General features: G+C 35.5%; 3 protein-coding genes and 1 pseudogene across 5 annotated transcripts; 2 read left to right on the top strand and 2 right to left on the bottom strand.

Moving 5' to 3' along the window:
• Positions 1-1696: 1696 nt before the first annotated feature.
• LOC112755305 (uncharacterized) lies at positions 1697-3430 on the bottom strand. The gene has a single exon (XM_025803296.3). The coding sequence runs from the start codon at positions 3004-3006 to the stop codon at positions 2068-2070; it is 939 nt and encodes a 312-aa protein (XP_025659081.1). The 5' UTR covers positions 3007-3430; the 3' UTR covers positions 1697-2067.
• A 1174-nt stretch (positions 3431-4604) lies between these two features.
• LOC112757693 (leucine-rich repeat extensin-like protein 7) lies at positions 4605-5613 on the top strand (annotated as a pseudogene).
• A 1587-nt stretch (positions 5614-7200) lies between these two features.
• Positions 7201-10748, top strand: LOC112755303 (uncharacterized). Of its 3 annotated transcripts, none has more exons than XR_011874597.1 (5): positions 7201-7677; positions 8276-8411; positions 9029-9122; positions 9247-9748; positions 10175-10748. XR_011874597.1 is itself a non-coding variant. In XM_025803293.3 (4 exons), the coding sequence occupies exons 1-4, from the start codon at positions 7379-7381 to the stop codon at positions 10426-10428; spliced, it is 783 nt and encodes a 260-aa protein (XP_025659078.1). In that variant the 5' UTR covers positions 7231-7378; the 3' UTR covers positions 10429-10748. The 3 variants fall into 3 exon arrangements, 1 of the variants encoding a protein (XP_025659078.1); XR_011874598.1 differs by having other exon boundaries at positions 7231-7677; positions 9262-9748; XM_025803293.3 differs by lacking the exon at positions 9247-9748 and having other exon boundaries at positions 7231-7677.
• A 393-nt stretch (positions 10749-11141) lies between these two features.
• On the bottom strand, positions 11142-18037 carry LOC112755302 (uncharacterized). Its single transcript, XM_025803292.3, has 9 exons — positions 16485-18037; positions 14760-14856; positions 13983-14067; positions 13531-13653; positions 13330-13407; positions 12428-12531; positions 12186-12273; positions 12008-12106; positions 11142-11527 (listed from the first exon to the last, which is right to left on the bottom strand). The coding sequence occupies exons 1-9, from the start codon at positions 17923-17925 to the stop codon at positions 11435-11437; spliced, it is 2208 nt and encodes a 735-aa protein (XP_025659077.1). The 5' UTR covers positions 17926-18037; the 3' UTR covers positions 11142-11434.
• Between the last annotated feature and the right edge of the window lie 862 nt (positions 18038-18899).

Raw genomic sequence — 18899 nt, 5'->3', positions numbered from 1 at the left:
ATTTTAATCACTTCATCTTTATTCAATAATGCAACCAAAAAAGCCAAACCTTAGTGTAAGCCCAATTTATTGTTGCTGGACCATAAAAAAAAAATCCAAAATCATAATCATCTTCATTAACGCATGAGTTAAGATTATATAATTAATTATCTCATATAGTACTCTCTAGCACACTGCAAAATTGTCTAAGACTTTACTAACAACATAAACACGTATTGTTCTTTTTCTTATGACACATAATTTCAGTACCAACTGAAAAAATTTCTTTTCAGCACCATAGTATTGGCCCAAAAAAAAAACCAAATTCAACCTCATCGTTAATCTTCAGTGTAGACACTTGTGTTGCTACTAGCACAAAAGCGAACCACTAAAGAGTAAAAACAGAGACGAGATTGTGTGTCTTGATTTTGCATTGGAAGACACGTTAGAACTTGGATTTGTAAGTTTGTGGATGAGAAGAGGGAGAAAAAGTTGAAATTTTTGCTTTGCATAGAGTGCGAGTAGAAAAGTAATTTGCTTTACAGAATGTGTGATTGGATAATTTTCTGTCGGTTCTTAGTCATAAAATTATTTTTTGTTTAAATAACATTTCTCTTTATACAAATGTCTAATATCTATTATTTATTGTACTTATATTTATAAAAAATATTATGTGTAAAAAAAATCAGTTACAAAATTAACTATTATATATTTATAATTTAATTTATTTTTAATATTTATTTTATATTTAAATATATAATTTATACTAATAATTAATTTTAGTGATAAATTTTAGTATACCTAATATGTTTGATATTTATATAAAAAATATGACTGATTATGTTAGCAGTTAATCATTTTATTAAAAAGAGTAAAATATCGTTTTTGTCTTTAATATTTGGAGTAAGTTCTATTTGTGTTCTTAACGTTTAAATCGTCCTATTTGTATCCTTAACGCTTATAAAAATGATTCAATGTTATCCTACTATCAATTATACTAACAAATCAGATTATATTTTTCAATTATTCTCACTTGGATGTATTCATTCTCAATTAGGTCTCACTTAGATGTATTCGATTTTAATATTAGACCCACTATTTGCGTTTAGATTCAATTATGTCCCTAGAAAAGTGAATTATGTAAATATTGTAGGAATTAGTTTTAACATTTGATAAGCTATTTTTCGGAGTAGATCATCGATTCTATCTCAGACATTTCTATTCTAACTTCAAGAAGAGATTTTTAAAACTCAAACTAAAGTGCTCATGATGTGTAATTGACGGCAGGATAACAGTGAATCATTTTTACAAACGTTAGGGATACAAATAGGACGATTTAAACGTTACGGACACAAATAGGATTTATCTCAAACGTTGGGAACAAAAACGATACTTTACTTTATTAAAAATTATGTTAAGCACGTCAAAAATATGCTAATCAATTCTCTCCGTACTTATTTAAGAAATTGCGAATTCAAGCCTCCCTATCTTCGATTTAAAAAAAAATATGTTAAGCACGTGTAAAAATATAGAAATATTGCTATATAACGAGACCATTTCCATTGCGATAACAAGACTATTTCCATCCCATGACATCTCAAGCTTTCTTGCGATAATAAAAGGAACCACTATCAAGACAAAGGATTTTAGCCCCCACAAAATTTCCCTTGTAGCATCCAAATTAACTGATATGAATAGCAAAGCAAAATGCTTCCAATTGTTCATAATGTTCAAAATGCTTCTAATTCTAATTGTCTGTATTCCCATGATTGAGTTTTACAGCTACAAAGTAATACTTTAGGCAAGTCCCCATGCTGTCGCATTCATCAGCACTCATTTAACGAACCAATGAAGCACAAGAACTACAAACATTACCACTTAAAAGTATGGGGAGTCACATATACTACAAGAGAAAAAAAAATTCACATTCCAATAAAAGAAATCAAATGGACCCCAAGCCAAGACTAGAAAAATACAGAATAGCAAGAAATCAACAAGAACCAACTATTGAACCCTGATTTACTCTGTTTCCTAACAATATGAAACAAGATAATGATCCTATACAAAACCATGATTATCACCACCATGTTAATGACTTCTACCATGACCATTCATATTACCATGTTCAACAACAGTCTCCTTCTGCCTCTCTTCAACGTCACCATTACCATCACCATCATCATCATCAGAATCCAAAGAGAAATTCGTGGAATTCTCCAACTGCTGCATCTCAGCAAAACCAATCGGCCTGTAACTGGCAGCAGCAGAAGAAGATTCTAGAGATCCTCCATTCCTCGCAGAGATTACCGAATAAGCACCAACAGAAAGAACAACCATGAGAGCAAGTTGGCAGTTGAACTGAAGCGTGGCAAGGGCGCTGGCTCTGTGGTAGTCCATGTGGCCCTTGCACCTCAGAGTATAGTTTCCCCTGCTCAGCTGGTGCAGGGAGCACCCCTGCGCCACCCAGCCGGAGAACAAAGCCAGGCCAATCTGAATGATCCACGTGCCCTGAAGGATGAGGCCCATTCCACGTCCCAATTTGGGGAAAGCGGAGCCCGGAGACTTCAATTCAAGAAAAGTGGAGAAAACACATACAGCGATGGGAACCAGTAAGAGACTGTAGTAACGGTTTTCGACCCCGGTTGGATCCTTCCTCTGAAGGTAGAACAAGAGGAACTCTTCGACGAAGGCGAAGGCGGCAAGGAGTTCTAATAATGATGAGGGGAGAGGGAGGGGGAAGGTGAAGAGAGAGAGGAGGGAGTAAGAGAGGAAGAGGAGGGCGATTGGTATGAGCTGGAGTTGGAGGACGGAGCCAACGGCGTCGTTTGAGTTGTGTGCGTCGAAGAGGGAGACGAGGGAGTTGATGATGAAGAAGGCAGAGAAGATGGAGACGGAGATGGAGAAGAGAGAGGATTGAGATCGAGATTGGGAATCTTGTTTGCGGTTGGAGAAGGTGGCTTGGAGGGCTTCGTGGGCACCGATTAGGATGAAAGCCGTGCCGGCGAAGGCAAAGGGAAGGAGTCCCATTGAGAAGAATGAAGAACAAAGTGGGGATCTCCACGATCCACTGAAGGGGGTTTTTGTTTTCAGATTTGGGTCAAAGTCAAAAGCAAAATGTATGCTTGTTTGCTCGTTTCGGTGGAAGCTTCCTGCAACACGGTGGAATGAATGCCAACTGCCAAGCCTCACCTGCCACAATGGATCCTTTCCGACTCTCTGTCCCTTCCGTTTTTTCTTTTTTTGACTTTTCACGATTTATTTATTTTATTTATTTATTTTACAATTACTTGTGTACCTTCCAAACCAAAATTAAAGGGTAATTGCATTTCTCATTTCTTATCTCATAGTAACATGTGAATGAGAAATTAGGGGGAATAACGGTTTTCTGTTTGAACGATCTAAATAATAGTTTAAAAAAAAGTTAATTTTAATTTTAAAATTTAAATTTTAAATTAATTACGTTTAATCATAATTTTAAATTTTTTAATTTTTGAATTATTTTTTTTCAAACGTCACCTTTCGTCTCTTTACATCTTTTTTCGTTTTTTTTTCAACCGACTGCCGTTCAGATTTTGTCATTAGGCATCTACAGTGCGTCGTCATCCGCCTACATAGATCTTCGTCGTCTCCGGAAGGAGAGCCGTCGCGAGGTGCCTCTCTTACAATCCTAGGCTATTGTCACAACCGCTCTCTGGCAATCTTGTGACACTATCGCTGATGCTGGATAGTTCTTTTCATTAATATGTAGATGTTTATTTGGGTCATACTATTCGGCTAAACGAAACAAAACAGCACGTGATGGAAGTGGCGAAAACACGACGCAATAGCGTGAAAGTAAGGAAAAAAATACAGCGTTGGAGCAACGGCGGAATATGCCTCTGGCTCGGCCACGGTGAGACGTCACTTCGTGGGCTTCGAAATGGGCAGAATAGCAGTGTGCGAAGGATGGGGAGAAAACGCGATTGCGCCGCAATGACACAGCGGCAGTAGTGCAGCGTTCGAGCAACGGGAGAACTGCGATTCTCCTGGGCAGATTAGCGACGACAGGTGAGGGCGGTGCTGGAAAGTTTTGTTTCTGGCGATAGGAAAGATGGCGGTGAAAAGATAGGGTTGACTTTAGGGGTAGGTGAAAATAAGGTTTAGGTTAGGAAAGAAGGTAAATAAGAAAGTAAAATTAAAAATTAGATATTATTTTCAATGTTTAGTGGACTTGGGATGTAGTCTATTATTCATGTTATTTACAATTTTTATTTTTTATATGAATATGCAGTATTATCTGTGATAATTAATTTATGGCATCATTTATATCCATTTGTGAGATAAAATTAAAAAATATCTGTGTACTTATTTTTATTCAAACTTTAATTATATGTTGATTGATTAATGTATAAATTGATGTGTTAAAAATATACAAATAGTTTGTCTAAAAAGGATAATTAGTGCAAAAAAATGTTTGATTATGATATTTAGAGTATTTTATCATATAAAAAGCGAGTAAATACCCATAATCGTCCCTGAGATTCACGCAAATACTCATAGTAATCCCTAAGATCCCGATTTTTCCATTGTAGTCCTTCAGATAGAGCTTCGAGTACTCAAAGTGGTCCCTGAGTATATTTTTGGTAATGAGTCATCACTGGAGTGCTGACGTGGACTCGGTTTGCCACGCTGGAGGGCTCCCAACGGCTAGCTGAGCTGGCGAGTTTCCAATTTGTACCCAGATTAGTCCCTCCTATTATATTTAACCTTAAATTCCCAAATTCTCATACACTTCATCTCTTCCTCTTGTTCATCTCTTCTTCTTCTTCTTTCAAGCATATATCAGATACTATAGGTGTTGGTGTTGGTGTTGGTGTTGGTGTTGGTGTTAGCAATGGTGGTGGAGGAGGAGTGGTTTGGGTTGGGGGAGGGGTTAACAACTCACAACCCTCTGGATCTTCTTCAGAATCAAATCTGGATAGAGCTTAGACAGCGCTACAGGCATGGAAATCTGCAATCACTAATGACCCAAAGAAAATTCTAGGAACATGGGTTGGTCCAAATGTGTGTTCTTATAAAGGGGTTTTTTGTGATTTTACTGAAGATGAAATAGGTGCATCTGCATCAGCATTCCCTGTAGTTGCAAGCATAGATTTTAACCATGCAAATTTTCAATGAACCCTTGTCAAAGAGCTATCTTTACTCACTGACATGTCCCTTTTCCACCTTAACAGTAACAGTTACTTCTCCAGGACAATCCCTCAAGAACTCTTCTACAAGAATCTTGATGCACTGTTTCTCAACAACAATTAATTTGAAGGTGAAATTTTTCGGAATCTTGGAAATTCCCCTCCATCAGTGATAAATTTAGCCAACAAGAAGTTGAGTGGGAACATCCCAGCAAGTTTTGGATTCATGGGTTCTAAATTGAAGGAGATTCTATTCCTAAATAACCAGTTAACTGGTTGCATCCCTGAAGGAGTGGGGATATTCACTGAGATTCAAGTTCTAGATATTAGCTACAATACTCTCATGGGTCATGTGCCAGACACATTGTCTTGTCTACAAGACATTCAAGTCCTTAACTTGGCACATAACAAGCTTTGTAGGGAGTTATCATATGTAATATGCTCTCTGAAGAGCCTTGCAAATTAGATTCATTCAGCATACATGTTTAATGTTATTATCAAAAAAATACTTGCTGACCTCCGAGACTTCTAATATGTTTCATGATTATTATAGAAAGACAACACCTGATGCTTGATGGTATATACAAGCCAGACAATTTATATTTCACGTGACATGCTTGAAAAAAGAAGAAGAAGAGATGAACAAGAATAAGAGATGAAGTGTATGAGAATTTGGGAATTTAGGGTTAAATATAATAGGAGGGACTAATCTAGGTAAAAATTGGAAACTCGCCAACTCAACCGTTGGGAGCCCTCCAGCGTGGCAAACCGAGTCCACGTCAGCACTCCAGTGATGACTCATCACTAGAAATATACGTAGGGACCACTTTGAGTACTTGAAGCTCTATCTGGAGGACTACAATAGGGACGACTATGGGTATTTACTCTATAAAAAGCATCTTTTGATGATTATTAAAAGAGTATTTTTAATACGTGATTTTAGTTTAATTTATTTTGAGTACTATAAAATATTATATTAGAATTTATAGAATTATATGAAATAAATAATAGAGTAAAATGATAAATAAATTTAAAAATTTACACTTTGAATAAATTAATTTCTAAAAAAAATATCAATAAAAATTTTTAGAATAATAGAATACATTATCTTTAAATTAGTCTTTATAATTAAGATAAAAATCTTAATTTCAACTAATTTATTCACGTTTGTTATTTTAAAGAACTTTATTAATATTTTTTTTTAAATTAATCTGTCTAAAATATAAATATTCAAAATTTATTTGCCACTTTATTCTAAAATAATAAAAAAAATTTAAAGTTTAGTTAATATATGTGCTAAGAACAAATTTTAATATGATTAATTAAAAAGTTTGTATGAAAAATAATATAAAACTTAAACTTTTAATATATTTATAATTTATTTTTTAAAATAAAAAAATTAAATTTTTTTATTAATGATAATCTTAACATATATTTAATTGAAATTACCTTGAATCATAGTGATCCAATACTTTAATCGAATTGATAAACAACTTCTGCTGTAGTAGAAAATGGATTGGTTTACTGAAAGGATAATTCTATGACAGAGAATTTGTACGAAGAGAATAATAAATTTTTATGTTTTTATTATTTTTCTTATTCAGTCTTACTAAAACTGAATTAGGTTAAAAAATTTTGATATGAAAATAAAATGAATGATATATTTTAACATGGTAATTTTTAGTGTTTTTTAAAATTATGGGAGTACACAAATCGAACCCTCCGATTTATGTTTAAAAGTAAAAAAAATTCAGAGTACACAAATCGGAAGGTCCGATTTGTGTTAAAAAAAATTAAAAAAATTCAAAGTACACAAATCGGACCATGCGAGTTGTTTGATTTTAAAATTTTACTTAATAAATCGCATGGTCCGACTTGTTGTTAGGCAAACATGAATTTCGGAAGCTAGAAAACGGACCCTACGAGTTGTTTGTTGTTATGAATTTTTTTATGAAAGGAAGAACTCGCATGGTCCGAATTCTATTCACTGATACCACATGACTGTAAAGCACCTATATTCTCCATATCTGAGTCCAACACCACCTTTTCTTCCATATTCAAATTAAAAAGTGACTGAATTAATATAGTGCACCATAATTAACCAGTGTACCAAAAGCCTGTCAAATGACACCAACCCGATCACAACGTAGCATCCATAGATAAGAAAAGAGAGTAAGCAGCGACAATCATTGCTCACCTCAACAACCTTGAATCTGGAAATTCAGTCGGTCATGGGTGGTGGAACCATGCCTCAGCGTCCTTCTGTGCCTCAGTTAAGCTCAAATCTGGAAAAGCTTTCTCCTCCGCCGCCATCTTCATCTTCATTTTCTTCTTCTAATAATCTCAAGCCTCCGAACGCAAACACTACCTTATCTACTTCTATCTCTCACAGCAATAAACCTAGTAGAGAGCTTATGCCGGTGGATCCGAAAGAAGTAGCCAAAAAAGCCAACAGTAGTCTCTACGACCACGTCTTTGAAACGGTTCCATCTCAACGGGAAGTTGAGGATGCCATATCAGCTCTTCTAAAGTGAGTTCTATATAGTTCTCAATTTCTTATTCTTACCTAATGTTAGCATTCTGGGAGTTTCTTTTGTTACTTGAGCTGCTTTTACATAATTTGAACTTGTTAGTTCTGGATTTTGCTTATTTTTGGAAATATTTGTGGGGAAATTACCATGACTTAGGTTTCGAGTTTCTTCGGACATGTTGATGGGTAATTTAAAGATTTTAGTCATTAAATTGATTCCCGTTTTAATCTTAAACAACAAATAAAATACCAAATCGGTCAGAATATCATATGGTACACTTTGGTACATAACAAATTTTTATTCTTTAAAAATTCTTGAAAATTAATTCCGTGTTCTTTTGTAGTCTTGAAGGAGTAACTAGTATGTCTTATGATAAGATCTAGCTAAGGAGGGATGAATTTGTTTGGAAATAAACAAAAATTCCAATTTATTTAGTCTATTTCCTACCTGGACTATTTTGTGTATTTCCCGGTCAAAAGAATTGGACTGCACTTCTTCATGTGGTTTCAATTTTTCTAGAATTAGTGTATTAATGACTTGCGCAAACTACCATAACAATTAAAAACTCAAGTATTCCTTTTCAAATTGATTTGCCAGTTTTATAGAAGCGGTATCATCCTCGAGCTCAAATCGACAAATCACAAGCTCTTCTGATTCGAGCATATTTCTGTCTGAGGGATATAAACGATTATATGATACAATCCAGTTGCTGCAAACTGATCCAGCAATTAAGGTTCCATTTTGAAGTTTTACAACATTTGGAAGTTTTTTTATGCTTCTCAAAGTGAAACAGTACAAATTTACATAGTGGTAACTACGTATATAACCATAATCCAACATGGATATGATTATGAAAATGAGATTAATTTTAGGCAATTGGGTAATTTTCTACCCGGTATAATTCAGTTTTACTCAATCATCATGTACGACACAAAAAAAAAAAAAAAAAAAAAAAAAACAGAATGATCAATATACTTCAATAAGTAATAAATATTGAAAATAAATAAATAAAATGAACATGGCTTGATTCCTTTGCGTTCTGTAAAATGATTATTTTAAATTGTCAATTTATGAAATTAGTTTCTGTGATAATTATCTTGTTTTATGGATGATAAATGTTATTTTAAAGACATACTTTTATGGGTTCTTACTTTTCCACTATATTATTTTGCTCTCCCAACATCTTGGAATTTTTTTTCATTTATATACAGATCATCTCATTATAATTAACGCTATTTGGCGACTATTCTCTTCAAAATTTGTTATTATTTTTGCATTTATTATTGAAATTTTTATGACCTCTGTTAGATTTGTTCGTTAACTTTGTATTGAATTACAATTTCCTTGTAGAGATTAGTGGTGTCGCTGTCATCTGATAAAGCTATTTGGGATGCTGTCATGAGCCATGTGCGGCATCAAAAGCTCCTAGAGATGCCTGATTCAGGTCTTTATTTCTAGTTATATGCATATTTATTTTATAAAATGAAGCTCAACCCTGTGCACAAATATTCCGCTTTATGCAAATTCCAGGAAAGCGTATAATGTATTTTAACTGATAAACGGATTAGGGACTCATTTCACAGTTTGATTTGACCTCAAAATCACACGGAGAGAACTCATCGGTGCTCCAAGACCCCCTCTTATTTTATAAAACAGTAAAATATATTTTTTGTTCCTAAAGTTTGGCAAAAGTTTTAAAATATTTTCCTAAATTTTATTGTCTCAAATGTTTTCGATTTGCATCAAATATACCCCTGACAATTAAATTAAAAAAAAAAATTTAAGACCAATCCAATAATAATGCCTGACAATTATGTTTGATTTGCTTGTGTTGAATGTTATTATGTAATTATTGTTGAATTGATTCTAATTTTTTTGAAAAATTAGCCACCAGAGTTATATTTTGATGCAAATCGAAAATTTCTGGAACAAAATTGAAACAAAATAAAACTTATGGATATATTTAAAACTTTTGTCAAATTTAAAAGGACAAAAAATATATTTAACCTTTTATAAAATGAAGCAGCTAAACAAAATCAAATCACTAAGATGCAGCGGCTAGCAAGTGCAGTTGAGTATTTCTTTTTTACTTTTGACCTTGTTCTTTATACTACCTTTGGTGGGTTTACCAACATAGCGGAAACCAATCCTTCTAGCCTCTTGATATAACCTAGAAAGAGTGTTTAGGCATAACTTAGGGAGCCACGCATCAAAACAGTTTGTTTTCCCCCTGGATGTTTAGTCCATAAACACCTTCTTTTCTAGTTGACTTTGCCACTTGACTAGTGAGTCATTGGCATGGCATTTGAGTATTTTGAATAATAATAACAATAATAATTACTAGTGGTGGCTAAGTGAAAACTGTCACAAAAGCTATGTTGAACGAACGACACCAATATTGCCAAATGCCAATGTCTGTTTCATGAAATATTGAAATCCTAGATTGCTTCAACCTCTAACTAACTGACTCATTCCACGTTGTATTCTTTCATCTAGATGAGAACAAGACGCCTCAGAATTCTGAAGAAAATGAGCTTGCCATGTATCTGTTAAGCTGGATACTACAACTCATAAAAGGAAAGGTCTGGGAACTGATAGAAAACTTCCAGTCACTGGTAAATGATTTCTTTCATTCTCCGAAGATGCAACACGTAGATCCGGCAGTGCTGCACGAGAAACTCAGGTCATCTCTGCTTCTCTGCATTGTAATCCTCTTGATCGTGATCATGGCTCGATTGGAAAGATCTTAGGGAATGTGGTTCATCAGATGTCTCACATTCTTGGGAATATTGTCGCCGGGGAACCTTATTTCTAAGCCAAACATAGAGTAAAACATTTCATGAACTACACACACCTTCTGATTGGTGTGTGAATATGCAAGAGTAGTTTCATTCGTGGCTGTTGATTTCGATTTGTTTGGACAATCTCGACATCTCGTACAATCTTTTGCCTCATTCGTGTCACACCTTTTTCTTGTACATAAGACACTAGTCTGTCGCACTGAGACATTTGAGTGTGTATGTATTAGCTTTCGCATTGTATTCAATTTTATAATACAAATATTTAGTAAGTTGCTGTGTCAATTAACCTGAAAATGCATTCTGCAAGATACAGACTCGTATTTGCATATCGCTAGATTTTGAAGGATAATTGAAACAACTAACAAAAATATATTCAGTGTAGATACTTCTTGAATTAAAAGCTTTAAAATAAACTGGAGATTAAACCACTACTGATTCTAAGTTTAAATGATATTAGTTTATTTGAATGAACTAAAAGCCTTTATTTGGATGGCCGAATGCAATATCACAAGTTCACAACAAAACAACTTTATCTCATTAGGTAGAGTTAGTTACATGGATCAAATTAAATTGCTTATATATAAATCTCTTTTGACCAGCTCATGTATGATTTTTTTTTTAGTTTTCCTCATGTATAGTCAAGAATACTATGATAACAAATGTTGAGGAAAGAACATAAGCTTTTCAAAAGAAAAAGCTTGTCTCTCATTCTTTTAATTATTTTGTTCATTACCTATTTAGATATTAAATGTATTTATATTTTTTTCTATTCTTTTAAAAACAGTATATGTAAAAAATAACATTTAGGCTAACAGAAAATTTAATAGTAACAATCACTCAAACAATTCATCTCAAATCTCACACAAAAGGCACAATAACCTCTTCTCACAAATCCCTGTGTTTATCTGCTGGCATTTCATCTAAATTTTGAACAGGTCCTTACAAGATCGACATATCAGGACATCCACATTCTTGGACCCATCAGTTCACGATCCGAAGCAGAACCTTGGTTAGCAAGCTTCTGAATGCGGGATGAAAATTCTTCAGCCTGACAAGGATTGATCAAAATCGTAGCGCTTGTATTCAGTGATAAGGCAAAAACACAGGACAGAAGAAACAGGCGCAAATTAGGTTTTCAGGGAATAACTGCCCACCCACCCCAAAAAAAAAACAAAAAAGAACACACCATGGCCACAATTATAGAGAATATTTGAGTCGAGGAATCATGCTAAGAGATCTTTGTTTGTTTTATTTTTTGGAGAAAATTTATTATGAATTTCAAATACTGGGAAGACAATCCTTATATGCACATCGAACTTCAATCCTGTCAGATTAAAGAGCATGAATGATCTTAACTAGAACCTAAGCTTTTAACTAAGTTCAGGTGCGTATAGTATCCAACCTATTATGAAGGGTGTAGCTTAACTTCACTCCCAAACGAACACACCCAGTAATAATACTAAGCATACCTAACAAGTAGAAACAACAAAAAGTTCCACCAAACAATGGCATGGTGGAAAATACTGACCTTTTCATCTATCCACATCAGAGAGGTTAGTTGATTGTTTAGAATTCGAACTACTGCATCTAATGGAGTCATTCCATCAAGTGCATCAAGCTCTCCACCCTGAATGTCACAATAATGTAAGCATCGCTTTAAGTTCTTTTAGTATAATAACAAATCAACTGAAACTGACAACCTTTACCTGGTTTGAGTTGAGAGATTGGATGATGGATTTGATCTGTTCTGTCATCTGCTCTAGTTCCCTTTCTATCAGTTCAGACTGCTCATACCTGCAAATCAATGTATTGGAAAAATAAATCAAAGAAATGACAGAATGAGAGGTACTGGTGTCAAAATTACAATTCATATTACAAAAAAAATTACTAATAGCCTTCACTGGACTCAGATACTACTTAATCACCAAACAAACAAGGATTAACTAACATTGCATCTCTTGTAGAAGCAGCTTCATCATCAAGAAGCAATCCACGCTCATCCTTGTAAATACGTTCAGCTTCTTCTTCCATGCTTTGTAAAGCCTTGTCAACCTAAATACAGGAATGACAACAAAAGAATTCATTCAGAACACACAACTCATTTCAATTCCTTTTTTATCTTTTTGGGTGATGAAACTGTTAAATGATTAAATCAATATAACATATTTTTATATAAGCATAGTAACTTACTCCTCAGATGTAGAGAAAACAATTTTGATAACCCAAAAACACTTAGATGAAGTGACTAAACTTTTCTAGCATAATGAAAATTAAATGTTCCGATTTTGAGTCTCTCAATTTCAATCTTTTCAATTTCTAAATTCTAATTGCTTCCATAATCAAGCTACCTAGGTTTAATTCACTTTATGTCAACGATTTGATTGAAATCAATAAATGTTGCCTGCTTGTTGAGTTTGTAAAAACCACGAAATTTATAGCTTCTTACTAGTATGTTAATTCCCAATATGCGAATATACAAACAGGAAGTAATATATTTTTATATAATTAGTATCAGCTTTGTAGATTGTGTTGATCCATCCTCCATGAGCTTGATGACAAAGAGACAAGCAAACAACTAATTCCTTCATACGATAAAAATGCAAAGATGCTTAAGTAAAATTAACTTGAAACTGAAGAGAAGCTAGTTTCGAGCCCCAATGTTGGAGAAATTTACCAAAAAAGAAAACAAAGATCCTAGTTACTAAAGACAAGAACTAGAAAAAATCACACGCAAAATCTTGTATGAGAACAGCACATCACAACAACTAAAATAAATAGTAGGCCAAACACACATTAAATGCAGCTCGCCAAAAACTGTTTAGAAATGGGGAAAAGAACTTCTCAAAATACCTCCTGTTGATGAGTCTCAATTAACTCCAATTGCCGCTCCATGTTTGACTGTGTCTCAACTACTTTTGCTACTTCGATCTAAATTAAAAACATTTTATATAAGCTATAGAGAAATAATTGGTAAATGTAAACTGTTTCATGTGGCGTGTTATAGAAAAAAAAAAGTAGGAAAAGAAAAAAATTATCAGCAGAGAGAGAAACCTCAAGCCTCAATAGAACATCACGATTCTGCAAAATTCTGCGATCCCATTCAGCTATAGCATTAGCCTGTTTCCTAAATTTTCCAGTACGCTCTTGCAACTCAGTATTCCACTCTTTGATAATCTACAGAAGATTACAGGATCCCAAAATGGTCAGGGCAAAAGAAAGAAATATCTAGTTCAAAATTCTATAAACAACTCTGTTGGAAATACCCGACCTCTATCATCACTGGAAACGATATCTGTTAAATAAGGGCTTTTTACACAATGAATTTGAACATATAATTTATGTCATTTATGCAATATTCCAATTCTTTTCAATATATTCCAGTAAGTCGTGTTCACCACTCAATATAAGTGCAGTTCATTTCTTAACTTATCAATTAATTCAATTTCTAAGCCAAATGCACACAAAATAGGGAACATGGAAAAGAATAAGAATGCACCAGGTACCTCTTCCACAGTCTTCCCTGTAATTTCAGATGGCAATTTGGGAGCCGCAGCAGCAGCAACTGAAGTGCTGACAGTTGAAGTAGTTCTAAGTGACAAGAAGAACGTAAGATATCAGATGCAACTTTGTATCAAAATTAGTGACTCCTTATGCATATATAATATACTAAAGCTTTTTAACATCAGCACCACAAAATCAATACAACAGCTAAGCCTTGTATCATTAGGTGAGGAAATTGATACATTCAGCAAAAAAAGAATCTGGAAACAAGAAGCAATGCGAAGTAAATGTCTCTGTAAATGCAGCAAACAATCACTTATAAGGTGCATGTTGAAACTTGGAAGCACCACGTTAAAAGTTCTACCTACCCTTTGGATGCGACCCTTCTCCGGATCCTATATTAACACAGGATGCTTATGCACCGAGCTTCCCTTTTATTCTTTTTGATAAATCATCAAGTACACAACATAATGCATGAGTTACTCCTATTAGTAAAAGTTATGAATTAAAGCCTTAAAAAATAAAAAAGAAACACTTGGAATGCAAATAAGTTTTTTCTTGTATATTTTGAAATTTAATATAATCCATGTATATTTGGAATGAAATGTATATCAAGCCTTTACCACCATATCACATTGCAAGATGGATAAAGTTAAGAAATTAACCAAGATAGAGAGAGAAAAAATGAACACAAATAGAGATCACATAACAACATTTGTCAAGAGGGGAAAGGAAATAACTAGATAACTAGAACGGTAAAAATTATAAAACATATATACCCACTAGTGGAAGCCACAACAAGAGCAGATGATGTCTGAGTTGCACTTGCACTGGAGCTGGAAATTGTCGGAGCAGTTGTTGTGGTACTGCTAACTCCTACAGAAGCAGTTTTCAGTTAACAATCACACATCAGGCATGTGAAAGTTTATGTACATTTTTTTAATTAAAAGGAATTGAAAGAATTAGATAACATGAAAAGAAACAAGAAAAAATATGAACATCTAATGAAAATCTCTGCGTGAAATGTTATAACTGTAAACAATCCTGAACAAGAAAAATAACCGCATCAAGATATGCATCATCCTCTATAGGGAAGATGAAAACAACCAGCACAAAGCCTTTCCCTACTACATGAGCTCATTGACAGATCAAACAATGCCATTATATCTCATAGTAAGCAATTCTTATACAGCAGTAATTAATTGTAAGTTACTCTTAAATGATTTCTTCTATCATGTTTGTTGGTCTCCCCTTATTTATAGCTATCAACTACCTATCATCTCATTTATGCTCTATCATCTTTACAATGGGGTTGAAAAAGAAAAAATGATAAAAGATTAGACAAACCCCAATCCTAAAAAGTCTACAAAGATAAACAACAGAATAATATGCAAATTGTAAATATTACTGCTTCCCCTTTGAAATTCTCAACAACTTTGACGCCTGAAAAAAAGTGCATATCACTGATGCGTTGACAATACAAAACTTTATTCAGCTTCAACTTATAAGCTTAAACTTTAAGGTGGGGTGATTCTCAGTCATGGTGACCATGAACTGTTGGACAAACTGGAGCATGATCAATAATCAATGGCATAAGCATCATTTAGAAACAACTGAGTCATTGGGCAATCAGATTTGGGCATGCATTGTATATCCCTACTTCAAGCACAATAAGGTTTCAAATTCCTTATACGGGGTGATGTGACAAAGACAAAACATCCACTCTTTCAATGCAGCTTCACAGTATTCACTTCAGAGAACCTGTAGTTTTTCATATGCTTACAGCTTAAATGAAGCAAGTAAACCCGAAGGATATACTAATGAACCTGGACAACAATCTAGTCAGATCTCTCATCCTAGCTCAACAGATAGTCCTATCCACAATATGTAAATCTTCTTTCCTCTCTCAATATTTGGTTAAACTATAGTAGAACTGGGATCCCCCCCCCCCCCCCCCCCCGGTCTTCTTTTTTTTTTTTCCTCCTCCTCTCCATTCCATCAACTATTTAAATTACACTCTCAGAATGACAATGGAATATCCGATGAAGTTACAACAATAAGTAGATGCACAGGAAATATTTTCACCCTCCAAACAGAGTGCATGACAATATGAATACACAAAAACTAAATAACACAAGATGTTAAAATTATCAACTAACTATGCAATACATCAATACTTCCCTCTCCCCTTCACCACCACAACTCAGTTACTCATCGTTAACATTTATAGTTCTTCATTTTATCACCTATCTAAATCTTAAACCACCACTAGAACATCAGGGTCACCATTCAAAATGGACAAAGCAAGTTAAATACTCATACTTATGCTGCCATGTTAAAACACAACAAATATCCAACATTTTCCAGTAAGTTTAACCAAGTAGCAAAGATTGACTCAAAGCAAATTGGTATAGACAAAATCCAAAAAATTAAATAAAAGAACAGCAGTATCCATCATTTTGACATCCATCTATTTCCAAAAGCATTCAAATTGCCTGACTCACCAAATGCAAGTGCAGAACTTGAAACAGCCGGTGTTGATGCTGCAGATGCCTTGGTTGCAAAAGAAAACCCAGTCCCAAAAGAAGCAGTGGAGGAACCGGTTGATGCAGAGCTCCCCACACCAAATCCAGCAAAAGATGATCCTCCGCTAGTAGAGGAGGCAGCACCAGCAGAAGCTGCTGGAGTCCCCGATAACGAAGATGCAGCAATTGCCGGAGCAGTTGAAGCTGGGATACCAAATGCAGGCACAGAAGACGACGGGGTACTGCCGCTGGCAGCCGCGGCTGGTGTGGAAGCTGTGGTGGCAGTTACAGTCGAAAACAATGGCGCTGATGCTGTGGTGAACGAGAAAGAACCAGGAGGTTTTGAAGCCGGTGTGCTGGAAGCTGTAGAAGCGGATGAAGCTGGTGATGAAACAGCTGCATTGGGGAACCCGAAAGATGGTTGAGAAGCAGACGAAGTTGCATTTCCGAAGGAGAATCCAGTAGTGCTAGTCGGCGTCGGTGCAGACGCAGCGGCAGTAGAGGCTGCAGTTGTTGTTGGTGTTGGTGCAGATGGTTTTGCAAACCCCGTAAACAGAGAAGATGAGCTCGAAGAGGAAGAAGAAGCACCAGTGGCGAACACGCTTGAGAATGAAGGAGTTGTAGTTGCAGCAGAAGAGGAAGCCGCCGACGGGGAGAGCGAAAACCCTCCAAATGGCTTACTCGCAGCCGCTGTTGTTGAAGAAGGTGTTGATCCAAATGACGTCGTTGCAGATGAAGTTCCCCCAAAGAGTGTGGTTGAAGCAGAAGATGCTCCACCAAATATCGAGGGTGGAGCAGAAGATGCTCCGCCAAACGGTGACGCCGAAGAAGCAGAAGATGCTCCGGCAAATGGTGTCGTCGCAGCAGAGGGTTTTGCCCCAAACGGCGTCGTGGCAGAGGAAGTTCCACCAAAAGACGGAGTGGAGAACAAGGAGGAGCCTGAACTCGCGGCACCGAAAATGGAAGAACCGGAACTCGAAGCTGCCGCAGTGGAAGCCGAAGAAGCAGAGCCGAACAGAGACGGAGCTGGAGCAGGAGCCGAGCCAGATGCGGTCGGCGCGGACCCAAAACCGAAGGAAAATGACGGCGCAGAGGCTGCGGAGGAGGAAGGTGTGGAGCCAAAGCCGAAGGAGGGTGCGGTAGTAGTGGCACCGCCGCTTCCTCCTGCGGTGGAGGATGAAGAAGCGAATGAGAAAGAGAATGGACTTGGTGAGGAAGAAGCGGCGGAGCTAGGGTTTGCGGTGGCGGTGGTGGAAGAGAAGAGGGAGGAGGATCCGAATGAGAAACCAGTGGAGGGAGTGGATGAGCCGAAGGAGAATGCGGAAGAGGAAGCGGAAGAGGATGGAGGATTTGTCAAGGAGAAGGGAGAAGAAGACGAAGACTGAGAGGAAGAAGAAGAACCGAAGGAGAATCCAGACATTGTTGCTGCTCTTGCGCGCTCCCACACTCTACACTGGGAGCGACCACTTCTTTTCAAAAACCATAAAAAAAATTAAAAAAAAAAAAAGAAAGAGATTTAGATTTCCAGTTGTAACTTGTAAGGGGGTTTTCAGGGTCCGCGCACCAAAAAGGCTGTCTGACAATTTAAGTCCGTCCCCATTTTTTTCTAACTGGTGGGCTGATCTGTCAAAACCTTTTTTTTGGGTTGAATTTGAAAAAAATAATATTAATTTGAGATTAATTAAAATAAATAATAAACTAATTAATTAACTGTAATAACTTCATGTCAAACTAGTAAAAATAGCAAACTAGCTATACTCTTTACTCTCTATTTACTATATATGACAAAATTGTAGTGTGATAACATCACAAATAAAATCTTCAATGGAAAAATTGGAAATTTTAGAAGAAATCTTGTAATCACTATACTAAACGGGGGGATGTGAATTTCATGAATATTATGGAAATAAACAAGAAAGCTTTGATTCCTTACATTAGAAATATAACACTTAACCAAGAAATTAGGTTGAAAATGAGAATGAGATATGCTATGCATACAAGTCTTTTTGGTATATAAGTTCATATAAATTGGCCTAAATTCAACAAAAATGACTTTCAGTTTAGGTTGCGTATTTTCCTAACTCTTGAATAATGTAAACGGTTCTTTTTCCTCAATCAAAATCGCAACGCTCAAAATTTAAACAAGGATCAAAATCTCTCAAAAATTTTTGAAAATCGTCGCGAAAAGTGAAGGAAGTTGCGAAGCTGAATTCATAAACAATTATGAGAAAATGAAATATGAAGATGAAGAAGAAGAAGCAACAGAAGATGAGGAGGAGGAAGAGGAAGAGTTTCGAATTATGCAGAACTTATCAACACACATACACCGAAAATTCTTAAACAATACACTCAAATATCTTCGTGTTACACCCAAATTTACTGCAAATAAAGAAA

The sequence above is a fragment of the Arachis hypogaea genome, chromosome 16 (genome assembly GCF_003086295.3).
Source record: "Arachis hypogaea cultivar Tifrunner chromosome 16, arahy.Tifrunner.gnm2.J5K5, whole genome shotgun sequence".
Taxonomy (NCBI): Eukaryota; Viridiplantae; Streptophyta; class Magnoliopsida; order Fabales; family Fabaceae; genus Arachis; species Arachis hypogaea.
The sequence above is the reverse complement of the archived record's forward strand: the minus strand, read 5'-3'. Positions and strand labels throughout refer to the sequence as shown.

Excerpts from the sequence above, each read along its gene's own strand:
- LOC112755305 (XM_025803296.3), bottom strand. The coding sequence starts at position 3,006 with ATGGGACTCCTTCCCTTTGCCTTCGCCGGCACGGCTTTCATCCTAATC.
- LOC112755303 (XM_025803293.3), top strand. The coding sequence starts at position 7,379 with ATGGGTGGTGGAACCATGCCTCAGCGTCCTTCTGTGCCTCAGTTAAGC. Across the intron at positions 7,678-8,275 it reads GCCATATCAGCTCTTCTAAA|TTTTATAGAAGCGGTATCAT; the intron begins GTGAGTTCTATA and ends TTGATTTGCCAG. Across the intron at positions 9,123-10,174 it reads CCTAGAGATGCCTGATTCAG|ATGAGAACAAGACGCCTCAG; the intron begins GTCTTTATTTCT and ends TCTTTCATCTAG.
- LOC112755302 (XM_025803292.3), bottom strand. The coding sequence starts at position 17,925 with ATGTCTGGATTCTCCTTCGGTTCTTCTTCTTCCTCTCAGTCTTCGTCT. Across the intron at positions 13,408-13,530 it reads ATGTTCTATTGAGGCTTGAG|ATCGAAGTAGCAAAAGTAGT; the intron begins GTTTCTCTCTCT and ends TTTTTAATTTAG. Across the intron at positions 12,274-12,427 it reads GCTTCTACAAGAGATGCAAT|GTATGAGCAGTCTGAACTGA; the intron begins GTTAGTTAATCC and ends ATTGATTTGCAG.